This window comes from Cercospora beticola, chromosome 2 (assembly GCF_033473495.1).
Source record: "Cercospora beticola chromosome 2, complete sequence".
In the NCBI taxonomy this organism is placed as follows: domain Eukaryota; kingdom Fungi; phylum Ascomycota; class Dothideomycetes; order Mycosphaerellales; family Mycosphaerellaceae; genus Cercospora; species Cercospora beticola.
In genome coordinates, this window is record NC_088936.1 from 4,614,090 (window position 1) to 4,634,708 (window position 20,619).

The 20,619-nt window shown below is 52.2% G+C and overlaps 3 protein-coding genes across 3 annotated transcripts; 1 reads left to right on the plus strand and 2 right to left on the minus strand.

Moving 5' to 3' along the window:
* Window positions 1–1,040: 1,040 nt before the first annotated feature.
* On the plus strand, window positions 1,041–1,401 carry RHO25_003766 (uncharacterized protein; the record flags this gene model as incomplete). The annotated part of the gene is made up of 2 exons (XM_023599250.2): window positions 1,041–1,098; window positions 1,151–1,401. The coding sequence occupies 2 exons, from the start codon at window positions 1,041–1,043 to the stop codon at window positions 1,399–1,401; spliced, it is 309 nt and encodes a 102-aa protein (XP_023455686.1).
* A 1,984-nt stretch (window positions 1,402–3,385) lies between these two features.
* On the minus strand, window positions 3,386–4,826 carry RHO25_003767 (uncharacterized protein; the record flags this gene model as incomplete). Its single annotated transcript, XM_023599251.2, has 6 exons — window positions 3,386–3,730; window positions 3,778–4,034; window positions 4,091–4,241; window positions 4,289–4,512; window positions 4,570–4,637; window positions 4,696–4,826. 6 exons carry the CDS (start codon window positions 4,824–4,826, stop codon window positions 3,386–3,388), a joined length of 1,176 nt encoding a protein of 391 aa, XP_023455685.1.
* A 681-nt stretch (window positions 4,827–5,507) lies between these two features.
* Window positions 5,508–20,236, minus strand: RHO25_003768 (uncharacterized protein; the record flags this gene model as incomplete). The annotated part of the gene is made up of 3 exons (XM_065602438.1): window positions 5,508–10,079; window positions 10,227–18,890; window positions 18,944–20,236. 3 exons carry the CDS (start codon window positions 20,234–20,236, stop codon window positions 5,508–5,510), a joined length of 14,529 nt encoding a protein of 4,842 aa, XP_065458510.1.
* Between the last annotated feature and the right edge of the window lie 383 nt (window positions 20,237–20,619).

The following is a 20,619-nucleotide window of genomic DNA, read 5'->3' on the forward strand; positions in this document are numbered from 1 at the left end:
ACTCGTTTAGAAGCATAGGAGTGTATCAGCAAGGACAAGGTAGTGTTGGCATGTCTTGTCGATATGTGCAGACCGCAAGACGGTTCTAGACTATTGAGCGCGTGGTTCAAACGATCGATCGAGCTAACACAGAGGGCTCTCCAAATAGCCAAACGTGATACATTTGGAGTACGTACGACAACAAGATCGTACACCGACCCAACCATCATCAGTTGTAGTCGTAGGCCTGCATGCGAGGATCAGAGTCTGAGTCGTGCCGCATAGCATACCTGCTTGATCGCCCCTGGATGCAGCTTGGACTGATTTGGCCGTATGACAGACGGGTCTGCAGCATTGAGCAACCCAGAGGTGAGCCCCAATGCATGAGCCATGATCGTTAGGGTATATAGACTAGCTCACCGGCGTCATGGCCATCTATGCTGCCTCCTACGAACCTCAACGCAATGCACCAATGAGATCCCAAATTTGAAGCACCTGCAAATAATGACCTCCAGGGTAAGTCGAACTCTCGATTCATGTTATGCCAATCTGGGAACTACTACGAATCAAGCTGCTCTGTCCTCATTGCTGGAATATCTTCTTCACTTCTCTGTGCATACTCTCACATGGGCATCCCTGTTACCAGGGTCGTTGAGCACTTATTCCTTCAAGCACGGGCCGATTGCACAATGATCTTTTCAGCTGAATCGTCTGAATGGGCGCGGAGAGGTCTCTCCCTTGACGCATAGATCCTATGTTCATCATTAACCCCTCCTCGCCGCCGCGAGGTCAGTCGAGTGTCTGGCCACGTCTTGGCATTCACCCAATCGGAAGTTTAGCAGATCACACGTGTGCCCAGCTACCCATGATCAACAATTCACTTGGCAGTGGTCCATACATGGTGCTCTTAGAGCTCAAGTCTTGACAGTGGTAGGAGCAAAACGTACAAAGTCGAAGGTAGCGGCAGTTATTCGAAAGGCTTGACAGACCAGCAATCGATTCAAGTCTCACACAACTGCCATATCGTTTTCTCAGAAACTTCCCCGAGACAACAATAGAAGATGCAAATAATATATCTCATCCCTTTGGTCGCCTTCGTCGCTCAGGCACATCCACTTGGTACGGATGGATACGGTCGATATACACAGAAAAGCCACTGACCAGCTACAAGCTATGCCTGAAGAGGCAAAGAATGGCAAAGCCGTCAAGGCCAACGAAGAAAGCTATCAATGGGCGAGCGACGGTGGCTATGTCTCATTCTACGCGAAAGACAAGAAAGCCATTGCTGAGAAGGCCAAGCGCGAGAATGACAAAGAAAGCTATCAATGGGCGAGTGACGGCGGCTACGTGTCGTTCTATACGAACGACAAGGAAGCCACTGGTGATAAGTACAAGCGTGAGGATGAAGTTGAAGGCTCTTAGTTATCCAGGCGAACGACTTTTAGAAGAGCTCTCGTTGGTACATAGTCCGCATTCAACTGCGGCTCATTTTTCCTCCTGTTTTGCTGCACACTTCCAGTGATGACAATGAGATCAAAAGGTGATCTGACGGGATGACACAGATAGTTCACACATATTTGGGAGCGTTCCCAACATATGGAAACATAATGTTCTCGACTGTGCTTAGAAGCCGTTATTCAACAAACATTTGAGTTTCTGGAGTCATAACGTTCAGGGCCAGCCTATGTCGATCGTTCATAGCAGTCAAAACTTGAGAGATCAAAGAGTTACTATTGATGTGCAATTGTATTCCTTTCGAACTTTCGGATAGTGCATGACTCCAAACGGCTAAAAAGCGCAACAATGCACTAATCTCTCTTGACAGCACCAGGACAGACTCATGATATTTTGAATGAGTAGATGCGGCAATACTGATTATGTGGTCTACTTTGTACCAGAACCACCAACTTTGTAGTTGCGACAAATGTTTGCAGCTCGGCGAATTCGTTCCTTGCCCGAAACACCGTGCTCAGCATCGGTGAAGCCGAAACAGGCTAGAGGTGGACACAAGCCCGACGCGACGAGCAGGTTGCAGCACATACAACGAATCACAAACTACGAGTAACATCATGGTGAACAGTGCCTCGGCGGAAGCACACTATTTGAGCACAATACCACAGTGCGAGAAGCACCCAATGTGCCGAAGCAACATTCACTACGCTGAAACACTGCGTGTATAGAACAATGGCATTGTCTGGAGCGGACCAGCCATTCACAGGCGCATCCAAGAATCTTCCAAGCATACAAAGTTCGATCTCCATCTAAGATCTCGAGTGCATATCTCTTCTCACAAACCTTGCAACGCCATTTCCACTGTCGCCATCCTACTACGATGTGAAAAAAATGCCCAAATCCAAGCACAATCTCCAAAGCCTTCTCGCGCGTCTCAAAAAGTCGCGCAAGGCCCGACATGAATACAAAACACAAAAGCTCGTCCAGCGGGACGAGGAACGGCAAAGCTCAGGGCTCCTTCGGATTGCATTGAAGAGACATACGTCGATGAACAGCTTTACTGCGGCCGATCCAGGGAGGTTTTATCGGAGGAGGGATACCGGCGATGTGCACATCTGCGAAAGAGAGCTTGAAGGGGGCGGATATGCTTTGGGAAGGCGGGGAGCGTGATGAGAGATGGCGATGGAGCATCGAGTGGCCAGGGAGAGCGAGCGTGCAGTTGGACAATGAACGATAAAAGTCCTTTGTTGGCGTGCATGGGATAAAGATTCTTGTCGGAGGTTGTCAGAGGTTACGAGCTGCTTGATTTGAGACAAGCCCAGCGCGGCGTCTGTCTCTGCCGCAATTGACCCTGGTGGCTGCATAGGATCTCGAGACATTTCAGGTCAACATGGAAGTCTGCTGGCGGGCTCATGGATTCGACCTGCAGAAGCGGATGTTACGACGGCACAGCGTATGATCGGCGTTGTACTGAAGTCTCATTCCGCTGTAAATGCTTTTACATGTTGTACAAAGTATTATGTGGTTCTGCGCCTGCGCTCTGGACTAGGAAATAGCCTAGAAAAAGTTGTGAACATGAATGAAATGGCATTTGCCGCTTGCCTTGGTGAATCGGCTGTCCAAATGCCATGAGCAATAGAGTGTACTGTGCTTCTCGTGAACGTTGCCGCTGATCCCGTGGGTGTTGCGTGTCCAACGAAGTACGAATATGGAGCCTTGGCCGCACTTGCTCTGCTCCAACAAGACGGGTACGTGCAGTACTGGAGGGTGTCGGCATCATGATGTGCGACCGCGGGAGCAGTCACTGTGTAGTGCATGTGTCGTCATCCGAAAATCGTTATCACCGTGATCCGACCCAAAGTGATAGATGCATGCCATGCATGAGCTCTAGTGCACCAATTCATGCTGTTCTAACAGCCAGCAATCGAAGGATTGAAGAATTTGATGCATCAAATCAACCGGTAAAAGGAGTCTTTGGCGCATCAAGTCCTACAAGGGACGGGAAAAAGGTGTAGACCACCAGGAAAGCACCGATAATGGTTGCTGCGAGTACCAATCCCTTGGCGCGTGCAGGATTGTTTTGACGCATTTGCGCAAATGCGAGCTGGGAATCGCGAAGGCCATTCTTGACTCCGTCTGGGCCGAGCTTGTACCAGACAAGGCCGCCAAGAGCGATAGAGTAGCCGAAGAATTGCAGAGGAGCGACCGGGTCCCGGAAGATGACCATTGATGCGACAACCAAAAGAATGTCCTTGAGGACACCAGCGAGTGTGAGGACGACGGCAGACGTTTTGCCAATCTACTCATATTAGCAAGCGCAAAATAAGAGTGCAGATTTTGACTTACCAAGAAGACGACTGAGACGTTCAAGCCGAAAGCGACTGCAGCGTTGGCGATGAGAACGAACACGCCCACGTTGTAGATATCGCTCATGCCCATCTTTGGAAGTTCGATAAAGAGTGTGAAGAGGCCGTTGATCACAGCGCACGCTGGCGCGTAATAGTAAAGCGAGACCAGCGGGTCCATCTTGAATTCAGGTGCAGACAAGATGCGCTGAACCATGACAAGGCGGATTGCTTCGAAGATGATGCCAGCCATTTGAACTAGAATACCAAGTCAGTAACCAAGCATAGAGCTGATGTTCAGCTGCCAAACATACTGATGAAGCCAACCATGACGAATTTGATCTCGCCGTATGAGGCAATCACAACACCAACCATGATAGCAGAAACGTTGGCGAGCTTCTTCATGTCTGGTGGAGAGATGCCGAAAGCCCATGTGGCGAGCAGAGTGGCGATGGCATTGGAAGCCTGAGATGTCAGCTTTGGTCAACTCAAATGTAGACCGCTTGATTTACCTTCAGCATCTGAATGAAAGAGACACTCAAGTAAAGGTAGGCAAAATTCCCGCAGATCAAGCTGAAGCTGAAGAACAGGCCGATAGGCAAGATAGCTCTCGTGTAAGTCTCACGGGTCATGGGCACTTTGTGTCGTGAATCGAGGACAGTTGTGAACTTGGCGAGTAGTTGTGTGACTACTGTAGCGAACGCCATGTGCCATGTTGTCAAGAAGAGAGGAAATTCTAGTGCATGTCAGTGAGATAGAGCTGTCAAGCTGCCAGCTCTCAGCTGTTTCGTACCGAACTTGGCCGTGCTCAGGACCCATTTGTTGAAGAGAATGACACTTCCGGACAGCGCGATCCAGAGTCTGATGAAGCATTAGAAGCGTTTCTTGATGTTCTTGCTTTGTCTTGGTACCCGCATACGCGATATAGAAGGCCGGGTGGAGGTCATTCTTTGGGGCCTCCGGCTTGGCAGGCGGAGGCGCTTGAGCCTCGCCGCCCTCGAGCTTGCGGTCGTCGTCGCCGGACATCCTGATGTCGTTCTTGGAAGACATTTCGCGATGCTGTGATCGTGTTGTCGGTGGAATATAGATGCTGGCAGCTCAGGTGAGGTTCAATGGAAAACATGAAAAAGGAGGCTCAAGGCCGTGAACCCTGGTGGAGCATGGGCCTCCTTGTCGGGGATTGGTCCGTGCGAGCGGGAATCAGAGCTGAAACAAGCTACGGACAGCAGGAGAGTGAAACTTGACGCGTACCTCTGCTCCATCAACATTTCCCTTCCCTGTACCACTGCGCGCTTCTTACTCGCCGACGCGCTTTGCATCACCTTTTTCTATGCACGTCGGCGGTGATGCTCATATTTTTGCGGAAAGTCGATGATTCCATCATGCAGGTGCTTTCAATCTATTTCGAGCGATGCACGGCAACTCCCACGTGCAATTTCACCCTCAACGCCACAGCCTATCGCGTCAGTCAGCTCTATCAGCCATCACCAAAATTGAGCGGGCCTCGTAGTTGATGCCGAAGTCTTCCCTCCTACTGCTAGAGACTTCGACGCAGTTGCTTTCACATTCTTGCTCGCTGGATCGACAAACAAATTTCAAAATTTGCATTACACTGCTACGACCGCAGCAGACTATACTGTCCTCTATAGGTATCTTTCAAACCGATCTAGCATGCCTTTATTCGCTTCGCGCAGCATGCCCAACTCCTAGAAATGCAATTTCAAACTCCTTTCAATGCTGGGCTGTTAGCTGTTGCAGCTCTCCAACAAACTCTCCCGTCATGCCAATGGCCTCATCCAAGCCCATCATGTCCTCCAAGCAGAAAATGCCGATACTCAGCTTGCTATCCTTCACCGCGAGCTCGACATCCACAGCATGCTGATATGCTTCATTCACCTCGAATACCCGCAGCTCTGGCGGCACTTCGAACGACTCCGGTTTCTGTGGCTCATGCACACGCGCCACTTCTTCGTTCCACTCATCGTTGGCATCAGTGATGGCATTGTCGCCCGTAACCTGCTCATCTTGTTCGGGCATCTTCAGGAAGTTGACGAACGTGTCAATCTTCACCCCAGTCCAGCGGTAAATCTCTGCCAAGCTCGCAGACGAGTTTGCAGCTGTGGTGATCTGGCGCAGATCTTGGTCGATCTGCTTCGCGCTGTCGAGAATGCTGGACTTTGCGGGTGCTTTCACTCGCAGCGGCAGAAGATTCAACGTTGGTGCTGCAAGTTGGTCAAGCTCTGGTAGGTGCGTGCGATTGGCAATGTAAATGCCAATCACCACGTCAGTCGTGTCTTTTCCGCTCTGTACAGCGTGCTTGCTGTAGACCTTGGCGTAAGCGGCGAAGAACAGAGCCTGTGTAGAGACGCCCGCGCTTCTCGCCTGACGTTCCAGATCGCCACAGGAAGCGAAAGCTGCAGGCTTGAAGATTTGGACCTTCTTCGTTGCATGTTCGTTGGGCTTCCGGAGCTTTGCTTGTTGGGTGCCTTGTAGGTATTCTGTCCAGAACTGCTGACTAAATTTCAATGATCCTGAGCTGAGGCCGAGTGCCAGGTAGTCACTAAAGTCTACGGCGGGCTTCGAAGGAGCGGCTCCTTCCAGGAAAGAGCCCAGACGCTGCATCAAAAGTGGCAAAGACACTGCATCGTACAGCGCGTGGTGAATCTGGAGCTGCAAGTCGAAGCCATCGTCAGTCTGCTTTGCAAGCAGGTGCGCGAAGGGCTGTTGTTGCGATGCTGGCATTACATCGTCCAGGTGAAGGTTATTCGTGACTGTCCTGTGCACAATCTGGATGACAGGCATGCCCGGCGCTTTCGTTTCGCAGAATTGTGTCCGAAGAATAGCAGTCTCGGCTACAACTTGCCTCCAAGCCTCGCGGAGGTCATCGACTGACTTCTGCGTCCTGACGTGGTATTTGAATGTCGGGTAGAAGAGCTCACCACCTGTCTTTTGCCAAAGTGAGAACATGTATAGCTGTCCAGCGGTTGCCGGCAAAATGCTCTCAATATCATCAGCAGTGACTCCAAGGCTTTGTTGAACAGCTGCTCTATCAATGTTGCTCAAAGCGTTGGCAATCACATTCTGTGGAGCCTCTGCGTGATTGGCAGCAGGTTCTTTTTGGCCTACGAGTTGTGCCATTGCCTTTGGTGTCTGCGCTCTAACGAGGTCGCTCACAGACAATTTGATCGATTGCTTGCGTAGTAGCGAAGCTACCTTGATAGCTGAGATGGAATCGATGCCGATTGACTGGATTGTGGCATGCGACGGAACGTCTTCCATTGGCATCTTCGACACTTGAGCAAGAGCTGATCGGATGGCATCGATCACTGCGAGATCGTCCTCGGATTCCTCGTCGGAGTCGTCGATGATGTATTGCTCGCGAGTGGTCTGTCTGGAAAGTGCTTCAGAGCGCAGCGTGAACGAGGGCAGTCCGCAGATGCTGACATCGTTGCCAGAGAAGTCCACAGTGGGCCGGTCTTGGTCGGATGCCAGGAAGCTCAATACTGTATCGAAGCGCTCTAGCAGCAATTGCGTTCCCTCGGCATCCAAAACAGAAGACTTGCAAGCAGCTCGGAGCACAAGTTTGTCGCCGACAGCCTCTGCCTCGACAGCGACAGGATATTCGACATTGGCATCGGCAATAGCAGATTCGTACAGCGCGTCTGTTGCTTCGTCGTTCATCTCACCTCTGCTTTGATACATGAACAAAGTATCGAACAGCCCTTGCTGTGGTCGGGATTTGCTTGATTGGAGCAGGTCGGCACAGGCAGCCTGGATGTGTCGCAAAGGCGTCCTCTGGTGCTGTCTCATTGCATTGATATTGTCTTGCACATCGCGCAGCATTTGAGAGGCAGATCCATGGAGTGTCACTCTCGCCGGAACAGTGTTCATGGTCGGGAAAAGTACTTGCTCTGCTTCTTCGCTATCGCGACAGGCCAGCACGACGCCGTAGATCACATCAATGTCTTCCAGATATGTGGCGAGCAGCAGCGCCCAGGATGTCTGGGCGAGCGATTGTAGAGACACGCCCAAGCTCGAACATAGTTTGCGCGCTTCAATGCTGGTAAGCGTGGCATTCCTTTCGGCCCGATGTGTTGTCGGAGTCTGAATGGCCATAGTGTTGCTGAATCTGGACAATTTGGCACCTGCGAGGTTGTGTCGCCAGAACGCGAGGGACTCGTCACTAGTGGCACCCAGAGCTTGCTCAATGGCTTCATCGTAGCTTGGGCGCTGCTCCAAGGCTCCATTATAAGCTGCAGTGATGTCGGCATGCAGCAAGCCAATACTGTGTCCATCATATTGTGCGTGAGACAAGGAGAGTACCAGGTACTGCTCGAGCTCGATTGTGACAATCGCCAGACGGAGTGGCGACGCCTTTGAGAAGGACTGGCGGACGTCCACTTTGACAGCCTCGAAATAGTCGTTGAGGTCATCCAGGCTGCTTACCTCGATCTGGTCGAAGTGAAGAGAAGAAGTTTTGAGGACGACTTGAGCAAAAGTGGCATCGATATCGGGATCAGAAACGTCGACAAATGCAGTCCGGAGGATGGGCGAAGCGTCATACACTTGCTGCCATGATTTCTTCAACCGCTCAATGTCTGTATCTTGCGACAAGTGCAGGACATCAGAGTTGAAGTACTCTTGAAAGTCTGAGCGGATCATTTCTGCAATCAGTGCTTCCTGACCTGGGGCGGCCGGGATGATGCGTTCGATCTCTTGTGTCGTCTGGGTCTGAACCTGTTGAAAGATCGCTTGGAGCTGTCCTTCCAACTTGGAGAACTTGCTCGCAACATTGGATTTCTCGTTCGCGTTGACAGTACTCTGGAGATTGCCCAGGATCTTTGGAATTGTCTGAGCACTCAGGATCTTGCTGACAGGTACTGGAATCCCAGCCTTTTTCATGCGTGCCGCAAGCTTGACTGCGTCGATACTGTCCAGGCCAAGGGTGAAAATTGTGACATGCTCTGTGACATCTTCAGGAGTACAGCCAGCAACCTCCGCGATGATCTCTCGTAGCTGAGTAGCGTCTGCTGTCCACTCAAAGTCGGAAGTTCCGTTGACTTGAGCAGAAAGGTCCTGTTGTTGAGCCGGTGTGGCACTAGTACTGCTCCGGGAGATGGTGAACTTGTCTGAAATGCTTCCTTCAATATTGTCGGCCATGCACTGCAAAGCTACTTCGAATTTGTCAAGGAGCTCTGCCAATGCGTCGTTTCTGGCGACTCCAGCCTGCGTCGCCACAGTAACTTCAGCAGTTCCTGAAGAATAGTGGTCGATGTCAAAGGCGAGAGGATATTCGGCTGGCGTAGATGATGGCAGCAGATGCAAGATGTGATCCGCTTGGTTGTCCGTCTCATCTTCCGGACGTTGGTAAACGAAAAGCACATCGAAAATCGGATCGCTCGGATGGCGGCGACAGAGCTTGCGAACCTCACGCAGAGAAGTGTGTTGGTACGGTAGCACTGTAGTGTTTGACTGATGGCACCGCTGCAGCAGTTTCGACCAATTGTCTGTGGGGTCGACATCGATACCATAGGGCAACGTATTGAACATGGGTCCGATGATGGCGTCCGCATCTTCGAAGTCGATCGACCTGCCGGAAGCCACGACGCCGTAAGTCTGAGTCTGCGGCGCAAATTGATGTATAGCAACGGAGAACGCTGCCTGGAAGACCGCTTGGTGAGACACGCCTAGACCCTTCCTGATCTTTTCAATTGACGACGTCGATGCCAATGTTTTAGTGGCCTTGACTCCATCCGAAGTCGAATCTGGTACGTTTTGTACGAGTGGTGTGAAGTGAAAGCCCTTCATACGTTGCTCCCAGAAGTCCTTTGCATCGTTGCGTTTACACAATGGACCGTATGGCAGAGCTTCGATGAAGCTCGGCCCGAAGTCAACGCCCAGCTGGGTAGCATAACTCTGCTCGAGTTTACTGATCATCAAATCCCAAGAGATTCCGTCGTATAAAGCATGGTGTGCATAGAAAGCCAGTATGGTTTCCGAAGGCGAGCGGACGAGAACCATGTCAAAAGGTCTGCTGACCTCGTGGTCCGCGAGTGCTTCCCATTTCGCTTTCGCTTCCGCCAAAGTTGGCTGCATCTTGCTCCCATCTTCCACTTCCTGAGTATGTATGGGAAGATCGGCCTCGCGCAGAACGACCTGGGCAAAGCCCTCTTCTGTCCGAATGAAAGAGGTGCGCAAGATGGGGATTTCTGACTGCAGATATGAAAGAGCCTCATGCAATCGATCTAGGTCGACCTCAGACAGTCGATAGTGGAAAGCATTGAAATAAGGCTTCTGCGAGCCCTTCAATGAGTCAGCAAGCAAACCCTCCTGCAGAGGCGTGCAAGGTGCGACAGATTCGATATTCGACACGTTGACGGACAGTGTCTGGGCTGCAAGGCTGCGGTGCCGCTGAGTGAATGCAGAAATGCTCAGTTGTGCCTGCCTCACCGCATTCTTCTCCAATTGGTTCTTGCTGTCCTGGCTCGAGATTGCCGTGGCCAGACCACTGACTGTGGGGTTGCTCATTATGGTAGCAACGCTGGCATTCTCGAAGCCACTACGCTTCAGCAGTGTAGCCAAGTTGATGGCAGAGACCGAAGACAGACCAAGAGAGAAGACATTCGACGACGCGCTGATGTCCTTGGTATCGATTGAGAGCAATCGGCTGAGAGCCTTTGCGATCTTGCGCTCACTCGATCGCAGAGGACGATCTGTTCCCTGACTTCCTTTCAGTTTCTGGAGCTCTTGAGTCGAAAGCGATGAGAAGAGAGCCACTAGACTCTTGGCGTCAACTTTGTTGTTCACAGTCAGAGGAAGGCGAGAGAGCGGTATGATGTGCGTGGGCACCATGTACCCTGGCAATCGATCGCGACAAGCTTGGTCTGCTGCAGCCACAATCTCGGTCGCTTGTCCGGATTGTGCAATATGCAGATCTCGACTTCGAGCTTCGCTGTCAATGATGAAGGAGACGAGCATCTCTCGGTCACCCTTCACCACAAGCGAGGCGACATCTGATATGCCAGCGTGTGCGCCTTTAATAACAGCGTCGATTTCGTCGATCTCAAGTCTCTGTCCTCTCAGCTTGGCTTGTGTGTCTTTGCGGCCAGTGAACGAGAAGGAGTCATCTGCGAGGAGCCGGACCAGATCTCCGGTTCTGTATACGCGCTCGCCCAGACGTTCAAGGTATGGGAATGCCTTCGCGGTGAGATCCGGCCTGTTCAGGTAGCCTTTGCCTACAAGCTTGCCTGAGACGCAAAGTTCGCCGACTGCACCGCGCATTACGGGCTGATCGGTCTCCGGAGCGAGAACGAATGCGCCAACATTGTCGAATGCAGATCCGATGTTGGATGGCTTGGCTTCTGGACCGATGTGAACATTCATGGTGCAGCCGATGGTTGCTTCAGTCGGACCATAGCCATTGTAGATCGTATGGTATGGACCCCAAGCATCAATGATCTCTTGTTTGAGTGCTTCGCCGCCCGTAATGAAGACGTGGTTGTGCAGGCTTGGCACTTCTTCTGGTTTGAGAAGGCGAGCAAGAGACGGCGTGAGATCGATGTGCGTGATATTGGCTGCGGTAATGAAGCCTGGCAGATCTTCAAGGACCAGGTCGCGAGGAGCACCGACCATGGTGATGCCTACACTCCAGCTCCAGAAGTGTTCGAGAACGGAGACGTCGAACCAGTAGCTCGCAAATTGCAACCATCTCGATGAAGACGTCCAGTGGTCAGCAAATAGTCTTTGAAACGAAAGCATAGCCTGCACAGCATTTTCGTGTGTGATCTCACAACCCTTTGGTGCGCCCGTAGTGCCACTAGTGTAGAGGCAATAGCTCGTCGAGGTTGGGTCGATGAGACCAATTGAAGGTGCAGTGACGGGTAGGCTCGTTAAAGAGTCCTCTGTCAACTCCACGTTGCGGACTGCGCCAGCCATCTCTGCATCGGTCTTGCCGGCGTCCACGAACAAAAGTTGAGAAGCAGAGTCCTCGGCGATGAACTTGCGCCTTGCAAGAGGTAAGTCTGGGTCCATCGCAAGGAAAGCGCATCCTGCTTTCAAGATACCGATAAACGCAAATGTCGCCTCGGGAGATTTGCTCATGCAGACGCTGACAATACTGCCTGGCTGAACAGAATGCTTTCGGATTAAATGTGCCACTTGGTTTGCACGCTCGTCCAGCTCCCGGTAAGTCCATGTCTTCCTGCTCTTAGGCTGGTCCTCCAGGCTGTATATGAACTCAAGTGCAACCTTGTCTGGGTGCTCCACGGCGCCTCGCTCCAGGAATTGATGCAGTAATGTTACTTCGCCGGGAATAACGGCGTCCTTTGGCGCAACGATAGACATCAGATCAGCGCTTGCCAGATCATGCGGGTCGTTGCCGATCATGGACTGCAGCAGCATGTCGAATTGTCTCAGTATCAGCGCAGCGTGGTCTTCCGGCACCATCGCGACATCGTACGTCAAGCGCAGTTGTAATCCATCCTTGCCATCAACCTGCATCTCCATCGACACGGTATAGTCGATGCCCAAGCTGTCACTGACTGCAGTCCAGCTTAAGCGCTCGTCCTCGTCGGTGTTGCTCCTCTGGTACACAAAAATGGTATCAAATAGCGCTTGGCCTGGACTTCCCGCGAATCGCTGAATGTCAGACAGGGGTGTAAAGCGATGCCGCTGAGCTGACGAGTTGTAGGTGACCATGGCTTGGACTACGTCGAGGACTGCCTGTTTTGTGTCGCAGTGGACAGGCAATGTTGAGATACTTGGAAATGCAACGCCCTTCGTTGCAGACGACGAGAGCCCAGAGAAGACTGTGCCAAATGTCACAGCTGGCTCTCCGAGATACGCTGCAAGCATTTGTGCCCAGACAGTCTGTCCAACAGCTTGTATAGTTACGCCATTCGCCCTGCAGAAGGTCTCGAGAGTGGAGATGGACACTTGGGAGCTGAACTCGGTCGATCGGGCTTTGCTTTGCTTAACCACTGTTGGTGTGATGTTTGGAAACTTGACGAGATGCGCGGCTTCGAGTGATTTACTCCAGAACTGCTCACTGGCGTTCTTCCTTTCCGTTGCGCCATTCAACTGCATCTTCAATACAGCGTCGATGCTGCGAGGTTGTCCAAGGTTTTCTCCTCGCAAAGCTTGCGCCAAGTCAGACAGGATGAGCTCGAGAGCGTCGGCGTCGTAAAGTGCATGATGTAGCGATACGACCATGCGACGCGATTCTCCAGTATTTTGTACGACAGCTCGCCAAGGAGGAAGCTGCAAGTCATTGAGGACGGCCGACCGCATGCTTTGAGACAGCTCCTCCGGTGAGCTCTCGCCAGCTTGAGATACCGTTTGCAAGGGAATCGAGCTCGACTTGTAGATCAACATTGCAAATGGTGTGGATGCATCCTCGGTCTCGAAGAATCCCATCCTCAACACCTGATGCTTCTTTTGCACTGCTGCCCAGGCTGATTGAATCTGCTCAAAGTCGACGTCGTCTGGCACTTCGTAAATACTTTGACTGAAGTAGTAATTGCCGCCCGACTGCACAAACTGAGCAAGCATGCCACTTTGAGCTGATGTGCATGGTCGTATGGCTTCAATCGCATCTTCTTGGACTGAAAAGGTCTCCAGCACTCGTTGCATGTGTTTAGCCGCAAATGCATCGAAGTCGACTGAATCAGTCGAAACATCTTCTTCGACGTCTTGTTTGGAGCCGATCAATTTTGCCAGGGCAGCTGGTGTTTGCAGCTGCATCACGTCGGCCGCATCGATCTTCACGCCTCGCTTCCGAAGCTGTGAGGCGACTTGAACTGCATTCAAACTGTCCAGTCCAATCTGATACAGCGAAGTCTGCTTCGAGATTTGATCTGTACGAATTCCGGCAAGCTCTGCGTAGATTTCTCGAACCATGGTCTCCTCATCCGTCCACAAGTCTGTGGCACCGTTGGTCGCCGCATTTTCCGCAACAGAGACAGGTAACGGCGCGAGCTTGCCTGCTAGATTCTCGACAGACTCTTCTCCTAGCTCGGTAATACTGCCAGAGGTGTACCTCAGGCAGGCCTTCACAGCTGAGACGAAAGCCTTGGCAAACGATGTGGCTGTCGGCTGACTGATCTTGGCGGGCATATAGTGGACCAGCAAAGCATGATCATCGCCATGGGGAACGACTTCGATGACAAGCGGGATGCCCATCCCCATGTCTTCATCCTCTTCAATATCCCACGAGTCGTCTCCGACAGCAGGAGGCTGCAACAAGAGGAGAGTATCGAACAGATGCTTCGATGGATCCTGACTCAAGCCCTGAATGCGACGAAGTGCAGTCAATTGGTATGAGAGGGACTCCAGATTATTCTTCTGGAGACTTTGAACGAGATCAAGATTGGTTCGCAAGCCGTCCAGTTCAACACGGACGGGAATCGTGTTGAAGCATGGTGCGATAAGGCGCTCCACGTCAGGCACCGAAACCGATCGCCCGCTGACGACGTTTCCGAAGCAAAGATCCGTGATATTTTGAGCGCAAGCGATCGCCTTCGCCAGAGCCGCCTGGAAAATGCTGAGACTAGTGCATGAATGTCTTTCACTGAATGCACCAACATCTGCAGGCGATACTCCCATTAGCATATCGAAGACCTGCTCGCCGGCCGCAGCAGCTTCTTCCAAAGGTGGGAGAGGATGCGGCCGGAACGACTTGATGCGAGAAGACCAGAAATCAAGAGCATCCTGCTTGTTCTGGCGAACGACTTCCGCGAGGAAAGGCTCAAAGGAAACAGAACTAGGCAGTGTTTCCTCCTTGTACAAGCTGATCAACTCGGAGAAGAGATTGTTGACTGCGATGCCATCATAAACAGCATGATGCATCTGTAGGTAGATGTCGTGGCCACTTTGCACAACTTGAACAGGTCGATCAGGTGTGACCCCAGGCAACTTTGGCTCCTGAGGCCTCACGTCCAGTGGGGAATCGCTACGTTTATGGCCGTTGGCATGCCCGTTGGCATGTCCGTTGGCATGTCCGTTGGTGTGATTCGAGGTGCCATTTGATATTGGTTGGTCTTCGGTAGTCCATGTAGGCAGCGGCTCTTTGAGCACAACTTGGACGAATGGGTTCGAGGACAGCGTTGTCTCGACAAAAGATGTGCGAAGAATCGCATGCCTCTGCAGCATTGTGTTCCAACAACTTTTGAGCTTTGCCATGTCGCCCTCGAAATTGATCTTCATGGTGTTGCAGTATGCATCCGCGTTGTCACCACCTGTCGTCGACAGCATCGCCTCTTGGAGTGGGGTGCATGGGAAGACCGCGTCGACAGCTAGATCGCTCATCGGCAATGCAGATTTGATCTTTTCAATGAGACTTTCGTCCAAGATTTGAGTTGTGTCAAGGTCCTCGTGTCCGGAGGTCAGCTCCTCTGTGCCAGAGATAGACCTTGAAAGCCGCGCTATGCTTGAATGGCGCAAGACAGTGCTGACATTCACATTCAAGCCAGAAGTCTTCTGTAAAGCTCTTGCAAGTTGAATCGCGTTGAGTGAGTTCAACCCAAGCGCAAAGAAAGAAGCATTTCTCGATACGCTCTCAACTGGCATGCCTAGTGTTTGGGCGACTGCTTCGGCCATATGTTGCTCGACTGGCGTCGAGGGAGAGTCGTGAGCTCCAATTTCGTATGAACGCGAAACACCATTCCTGGTTGTCTGGTCAAGGTTTCCGTAGGTGGATTGTAGCAGTCTCTTGTCAAGTTTGCCCTGGGAGGTCATAGGCAGTTTTGAAACTGGCACGAGCACGCTTGGTGTCATGTACGCCGGCAAAGCATCTTCCAGAAGATCGTACAAAGACGATACAAGTTCGGTTCCTGGACCATAGACGCAGAATTCGTGTTCAGTGCTGGCCGCCTTGGGAACCCAGAAGGTGGCCAACATCTGGTTCGAACTGCTATCACCAATGACAATAGTGGCGCAGTCGGACACCTCCGGATGGTTAGAGACAACTGCATTGATCTCTCCCAACTCAACGCGATTGCCTCTAATCTTGACCTGGTCGTCCAGTCGGCCGGAGATCAGCAGAGTGCCGTCAGGCAGTATCCGGCCCATGTCACCACTTCTGTAGAGACGACTGTACTGCGGATGGTTCAGGATCTTGGTGGCGTTCAAGTCCTCTCTGCCAACGTATCCTCGGAAAACCTGCTCTCCGCCGAATACGAACTCTCCGTAGGCGCCAGTGGGCAGTATTTGGAACTCGCCTTCGGGGGCAAGCACAAACGCTGATGTGTTTTTGAAAGCTGGGCCAATGTTGCCCAGTACATCATTTGGTGACACATGCATATGTACTGAGCAAATGTTGGTGGTCTCAGACGGTCCATATCCTTGATTGAGTCCACGGCCTGCCCACGTGCGATGCACTTTCTCAGTAATGCCTTCACCAGCTGTGACGAGGAACTTGACGCTGGGAACGTTTTCTGGCTTCGCTAGAGCTGCGACGGTCGGAGTCAGAGACAGATGTGTGATCTCAAAGGCTCGAATGCTTTGCTCGAAGTCCCTAAACAGAACGTCTTTTGTCGCAGAGCACAAGCACATGCCTGTAAAGAAGGTGAAGAAGATCTCGAAAACGGAAACATCGAATGCTTGCGAGCAAGACTGCAACAGGCGGTCACCCGGCGCAACTTTGTATAGCTCCGCAAGGACAGCAATGTTACCCTTCAGGTTGTCCATAGTGACGGCAACGCCTTTGGGCTCGCCAGTGCTTCCGCTGGTGAAGACCATGTAAGCGATGCGGGAGCCGATCTGGCTGACATCTGGTGCGTTGTTCGGTCGCGTCGCCAAGTTCATGCCCGAGACGTCCAATGTTGTGGCATCCGTCATCGAGCGGAAGCTGGGAGTGGTTTGAGCGTCGCAAACGCACAAGTTTACATTGGCTTGCTTGAGGATCGACTTGACGCGAGCGGCTGGAGTTTCCGGAACAAGTGGCAGATAACCAGCACCCGCCTTGAAACTCGCGAGCATGGCCACGTATAGATCGATACACTTCTCCATGCAAATACACACAAGGCCCTTAGGCTGCAGACCAGCTGCGATGAGCTCGTGAGCCATGCGATTTGCACGCTCGTCCAATTCTTGATAGGAGAAGAATACAGAGTCGATGGATTGATCGTCGATTCTTGTTGCAAATCTGACTGCACTCCTTGCGGGGTCAAGAGACGCTCTACGTGAGATCTCCTCCGTCAGCTCGAAAGTTGTGGCGAAGCACTTGGGTTTAGGGTTGAAGATCGAGAGCAGCTCGTCGTTCAACTTGCCGTAGAGCTGTTCGACCATGCCTTCTGCGTCGGTCAGCAGTTGCTTCGCGACACTTTCGATCTGCTGGATGAGCATGTCCACTTGTTCCGTGCTCAACAGACGCTGCTGATATGTTGCACGAATCCGCAAGGCAGTTGGCGTGGGGTCAATCTCGAGGACGAGATCGAATTCGAGCTGGTCTTCAGAGTCAAGCTCTACTACGTGTTCTCCCGTGCTTTGAGAGGCCAATGTGGTCTCCTGCCAGACGAAGAGACTGTCAAATAGACCCACTCCAGGAGCCACGCCGGCTGCCTCGCGGATCGCAGTCGGCGTGGTGAGGAGGTGTTTTTGAATTTGACGATTGCGATCAGTGACTGTGCCTAGGAGATCTTTGCAAGTTCTCGCCGCCTTGCTATCGATCCGAAGAGGAAGAGTTGCAAGACAAGGGCCAAAGACATTGTCGATGTCGTCGATTGGCAGCGTGCGACCAGAGAAGACGGAGCCAAGGACCACATCAGACACCCCAGAGTAGGCGCCCAAGATGAGACTCATGGCTGTCTGGAAAATTGCAGGTGCGCTGCATCCCAGTTCTTGCGATCGCTTTCTGACCTCGACGCTTTGAAGTGAGGTTGTCTGCCATGAGGTACGCTGGAGGGCATTGGTAGCATGTGTGCCTCTGAGCAGAGGCAATGATGTCGGCGAAACGTTGCGAAGTTGGTCTTGCCAGAACTCAAGAGAAGCTTGTGACGAGGACGTCTCTGCGTGAAGGTAGTAGTCGGCCACCGCTTGAAATGACCGAGATTCAAGAGGACTGGAGCCAGCCAGAATCGCAGCCAGGTCGTTTTGAAGCAAGTCCATTGACCATTGATCGTACAGAGCGTGATGTATCTGGATCGTAAGCTCGAACTCATTTTGAGAATGTCGTATGTGGAAGCTCATGGGTCTGAGCAAGTCGGAGTCGCTGGTAAGTTCGAAAGGCGAAGGAGCCTCCTCTGACTCCACGATCTGATGCTCCGCCAACGATCGCCAAACGACTGTAGCATAGCTCTGAGGAAGGCTTGGCGTCGCTATAAAGCCCGATCGTAGGAGCTGGTGTGATTGGGCTAGTTGCATTAGGCTCTGACGAAGGAGTGATACGTCCGAGCAGCTGGGCAACGCGAATTTGACCCAGTTGCAGTATGCCTTTGGACTTTTCGCAGTCTCAGTAAGCATAGCGACCTGGAGTGGCGTACAAGGAAAAGAGGTCTCGACATCTTGCACATCCGCGTCGATTGCAGCGCTGAGTGCACTGTCAAGACGTGCACGATAGCTATTCTGGGTATCTTCTCGCCAATTCCCGGTATCTTTGGTAAGATCCTGCTCCTTTGAGATTTCCAGGATGTCGGCGGGTGTCCGCGCCGCGAGGACACGCCCAGCATCAAGCCGTGCGAGGCCTTGTTTTCGCAAAGCAGCAGCCAAACGAATCGAGGAAAGTGAGTCCAGCCCACAAGCCGCCAAGGAGGAGGTAGAGACAATCTGCGTCCCAAGAACATTTTTCAGGCAATCCAGCACCTGTTGCATTTCCTCACTTTGAGCTGACTCGTCCTTCGCTACGGCTGCCGCCTGTCGTTCTTCGTATTGTGCTCGTAGAACTTTGCGATCGCATTTTCCAGATGCCAGGTAGGGGAAGGATTCCATTAGCACAACATCACCAGGTACCATATACTCTGGGAGCCACTTGCGACAGACGCTGGTCACTGCGTCTCTGCTCAGCTGCTTCGATTCAGTCACGCAGAAAACAACCAATGTGTTCGCGACAACTTCCGCGACCACGTCGGTGCATCCTGGCGTCCTTGCTGCTGCATGCTCGATTTCTCCCAGCTCAATACGCTGCGAACAGTCAGTGACGAATCGACTTCGCTGCGAAGAGATGTAAATCATACCTGGCCTCGGAGCTTCACTTGCCCGCTCGAAATTCGGCCGAGGCATTCGAATGTTCCGTTGGGAAGCATTCGTGCTCGGTCTCCTGTTCTGTACAATGTCCCATATTCGGGGTGTTGCACAAACGCTTTTTGTGTTTGTTCATCTCGGTTCAGATACCCATCAGCAAGCTGATAGCCTCCAACAGCAAGTTCGCCCTCCTCTCCTATTGCCAAGATTTCTGGAGTACTTGTCAATGCGCCATCGATCGCTCTAATGACAAACGCAGAAACTGTGTCAAGAGGGATACCGATGCTGTTGCAAGTCATTTTCTTGCCAAAATTCGTCTGCAAAGTGCAATGTATCGTAGCCTCTGTGGGCCCGTACATGCCATGCAGTATAGCCTCTTCGGATTCGTCGCCACCGAAGCTCTCGACCACGGATGGCTTCAACATTTCGCCAATCGTCAGGAGTACTTTCAACCCGGGCACATTTTCACGAGTCCTTAGCAGATTGCTCGCAACCGACGGAGTCAGCTCGCAAGCATCGATGCGCAAATCGTTGATGACACCGGGCAGATCGTTCAATAGCCGTCTTCGATCACAACTCACCAGTGTCATCCCTCGAAGCCATGGGAAGAAGATTTCGAAGACTGAAACATCAAAGGTGGGGCTTGCAAATTGCAAGAACCTTCGAAATTGAGGGATGTGCTTGTCGTGGGCCAGAAGGGCTTGAGTCGCTGCGGAATGTGATAGGACCACGCCCTTTGGCTGTCCAGTGCTGCCACTGGTGTACATGATGTAGGAGGCATCTGCCGGTTCGACTGAAGAGCTCAACTCCACCGACAGATCGATCGCGCTTTCCTCATCGACAGCTAAAATCTCGACGCCTTCTAATGATGGTAACTGGGGCTTGAAATTTGATGTCGTCAGCAACACTGTTGCTTCGACATCTTTGAGAATAAATCGAAGGCGCTCCTCTGGAGAGTCCAGGACGATGGGACAAAAGGCGCCCCCTGCCTTGAGAATGGCCAGTTGTGATATGTACAGGTCGGGACATTGGGGTACGAGCAGAGGCACAACTGTCCTTGTTGGTTTTGTCGTAGAGCGTTGAATCGCTAATGTGATACGACGTGCCAGACCATCAGCTCGGCTGTGAAAGTCGTCGTAGGTCAACGATGTGTGGGTGCCATTTTCGAATGTGTGCTCGATGGCCACCGCACCTTCCTTTCCGGCAGTGCAGATGAGCTTGTGAAGAAGTTGAGGGCCTGGCAGCTTCCTTGGCGAAGGGTTGCTGATGGAAAGATTCGTTGCCATGCTGGAGAGGTGTTGTGGAGAGGCGGGGACTGTGATGACGGGAATGGCTATGCAGAGGGCAGTGGGAAGAACGAGGGCAGAAATTGAGTCGCCACTATTGAATGCAGCACCACCGCGTCCAACACAGATGAAGTTGTTCGATCCGCCGGCCGGGCCTTGGCCACATGGTTGCACTGGCGATGGCGATGGGAGAGCCTGTCATGGGACGGGAGGAGGGTCTCAGCGCAAGGCCGCCAGCGTTTGCAGCGTCGGCGCGATGGACATTCTCAGCGTCGCTCGTCGTCGTCGTCCTGGGATGTCAGTCTGCTCTTTCCGCGAGAATATGCCTTAGCACCTGCCTTCAACACGTCAACACTGCTAGCGCGGACCACATCCCTGCCCAC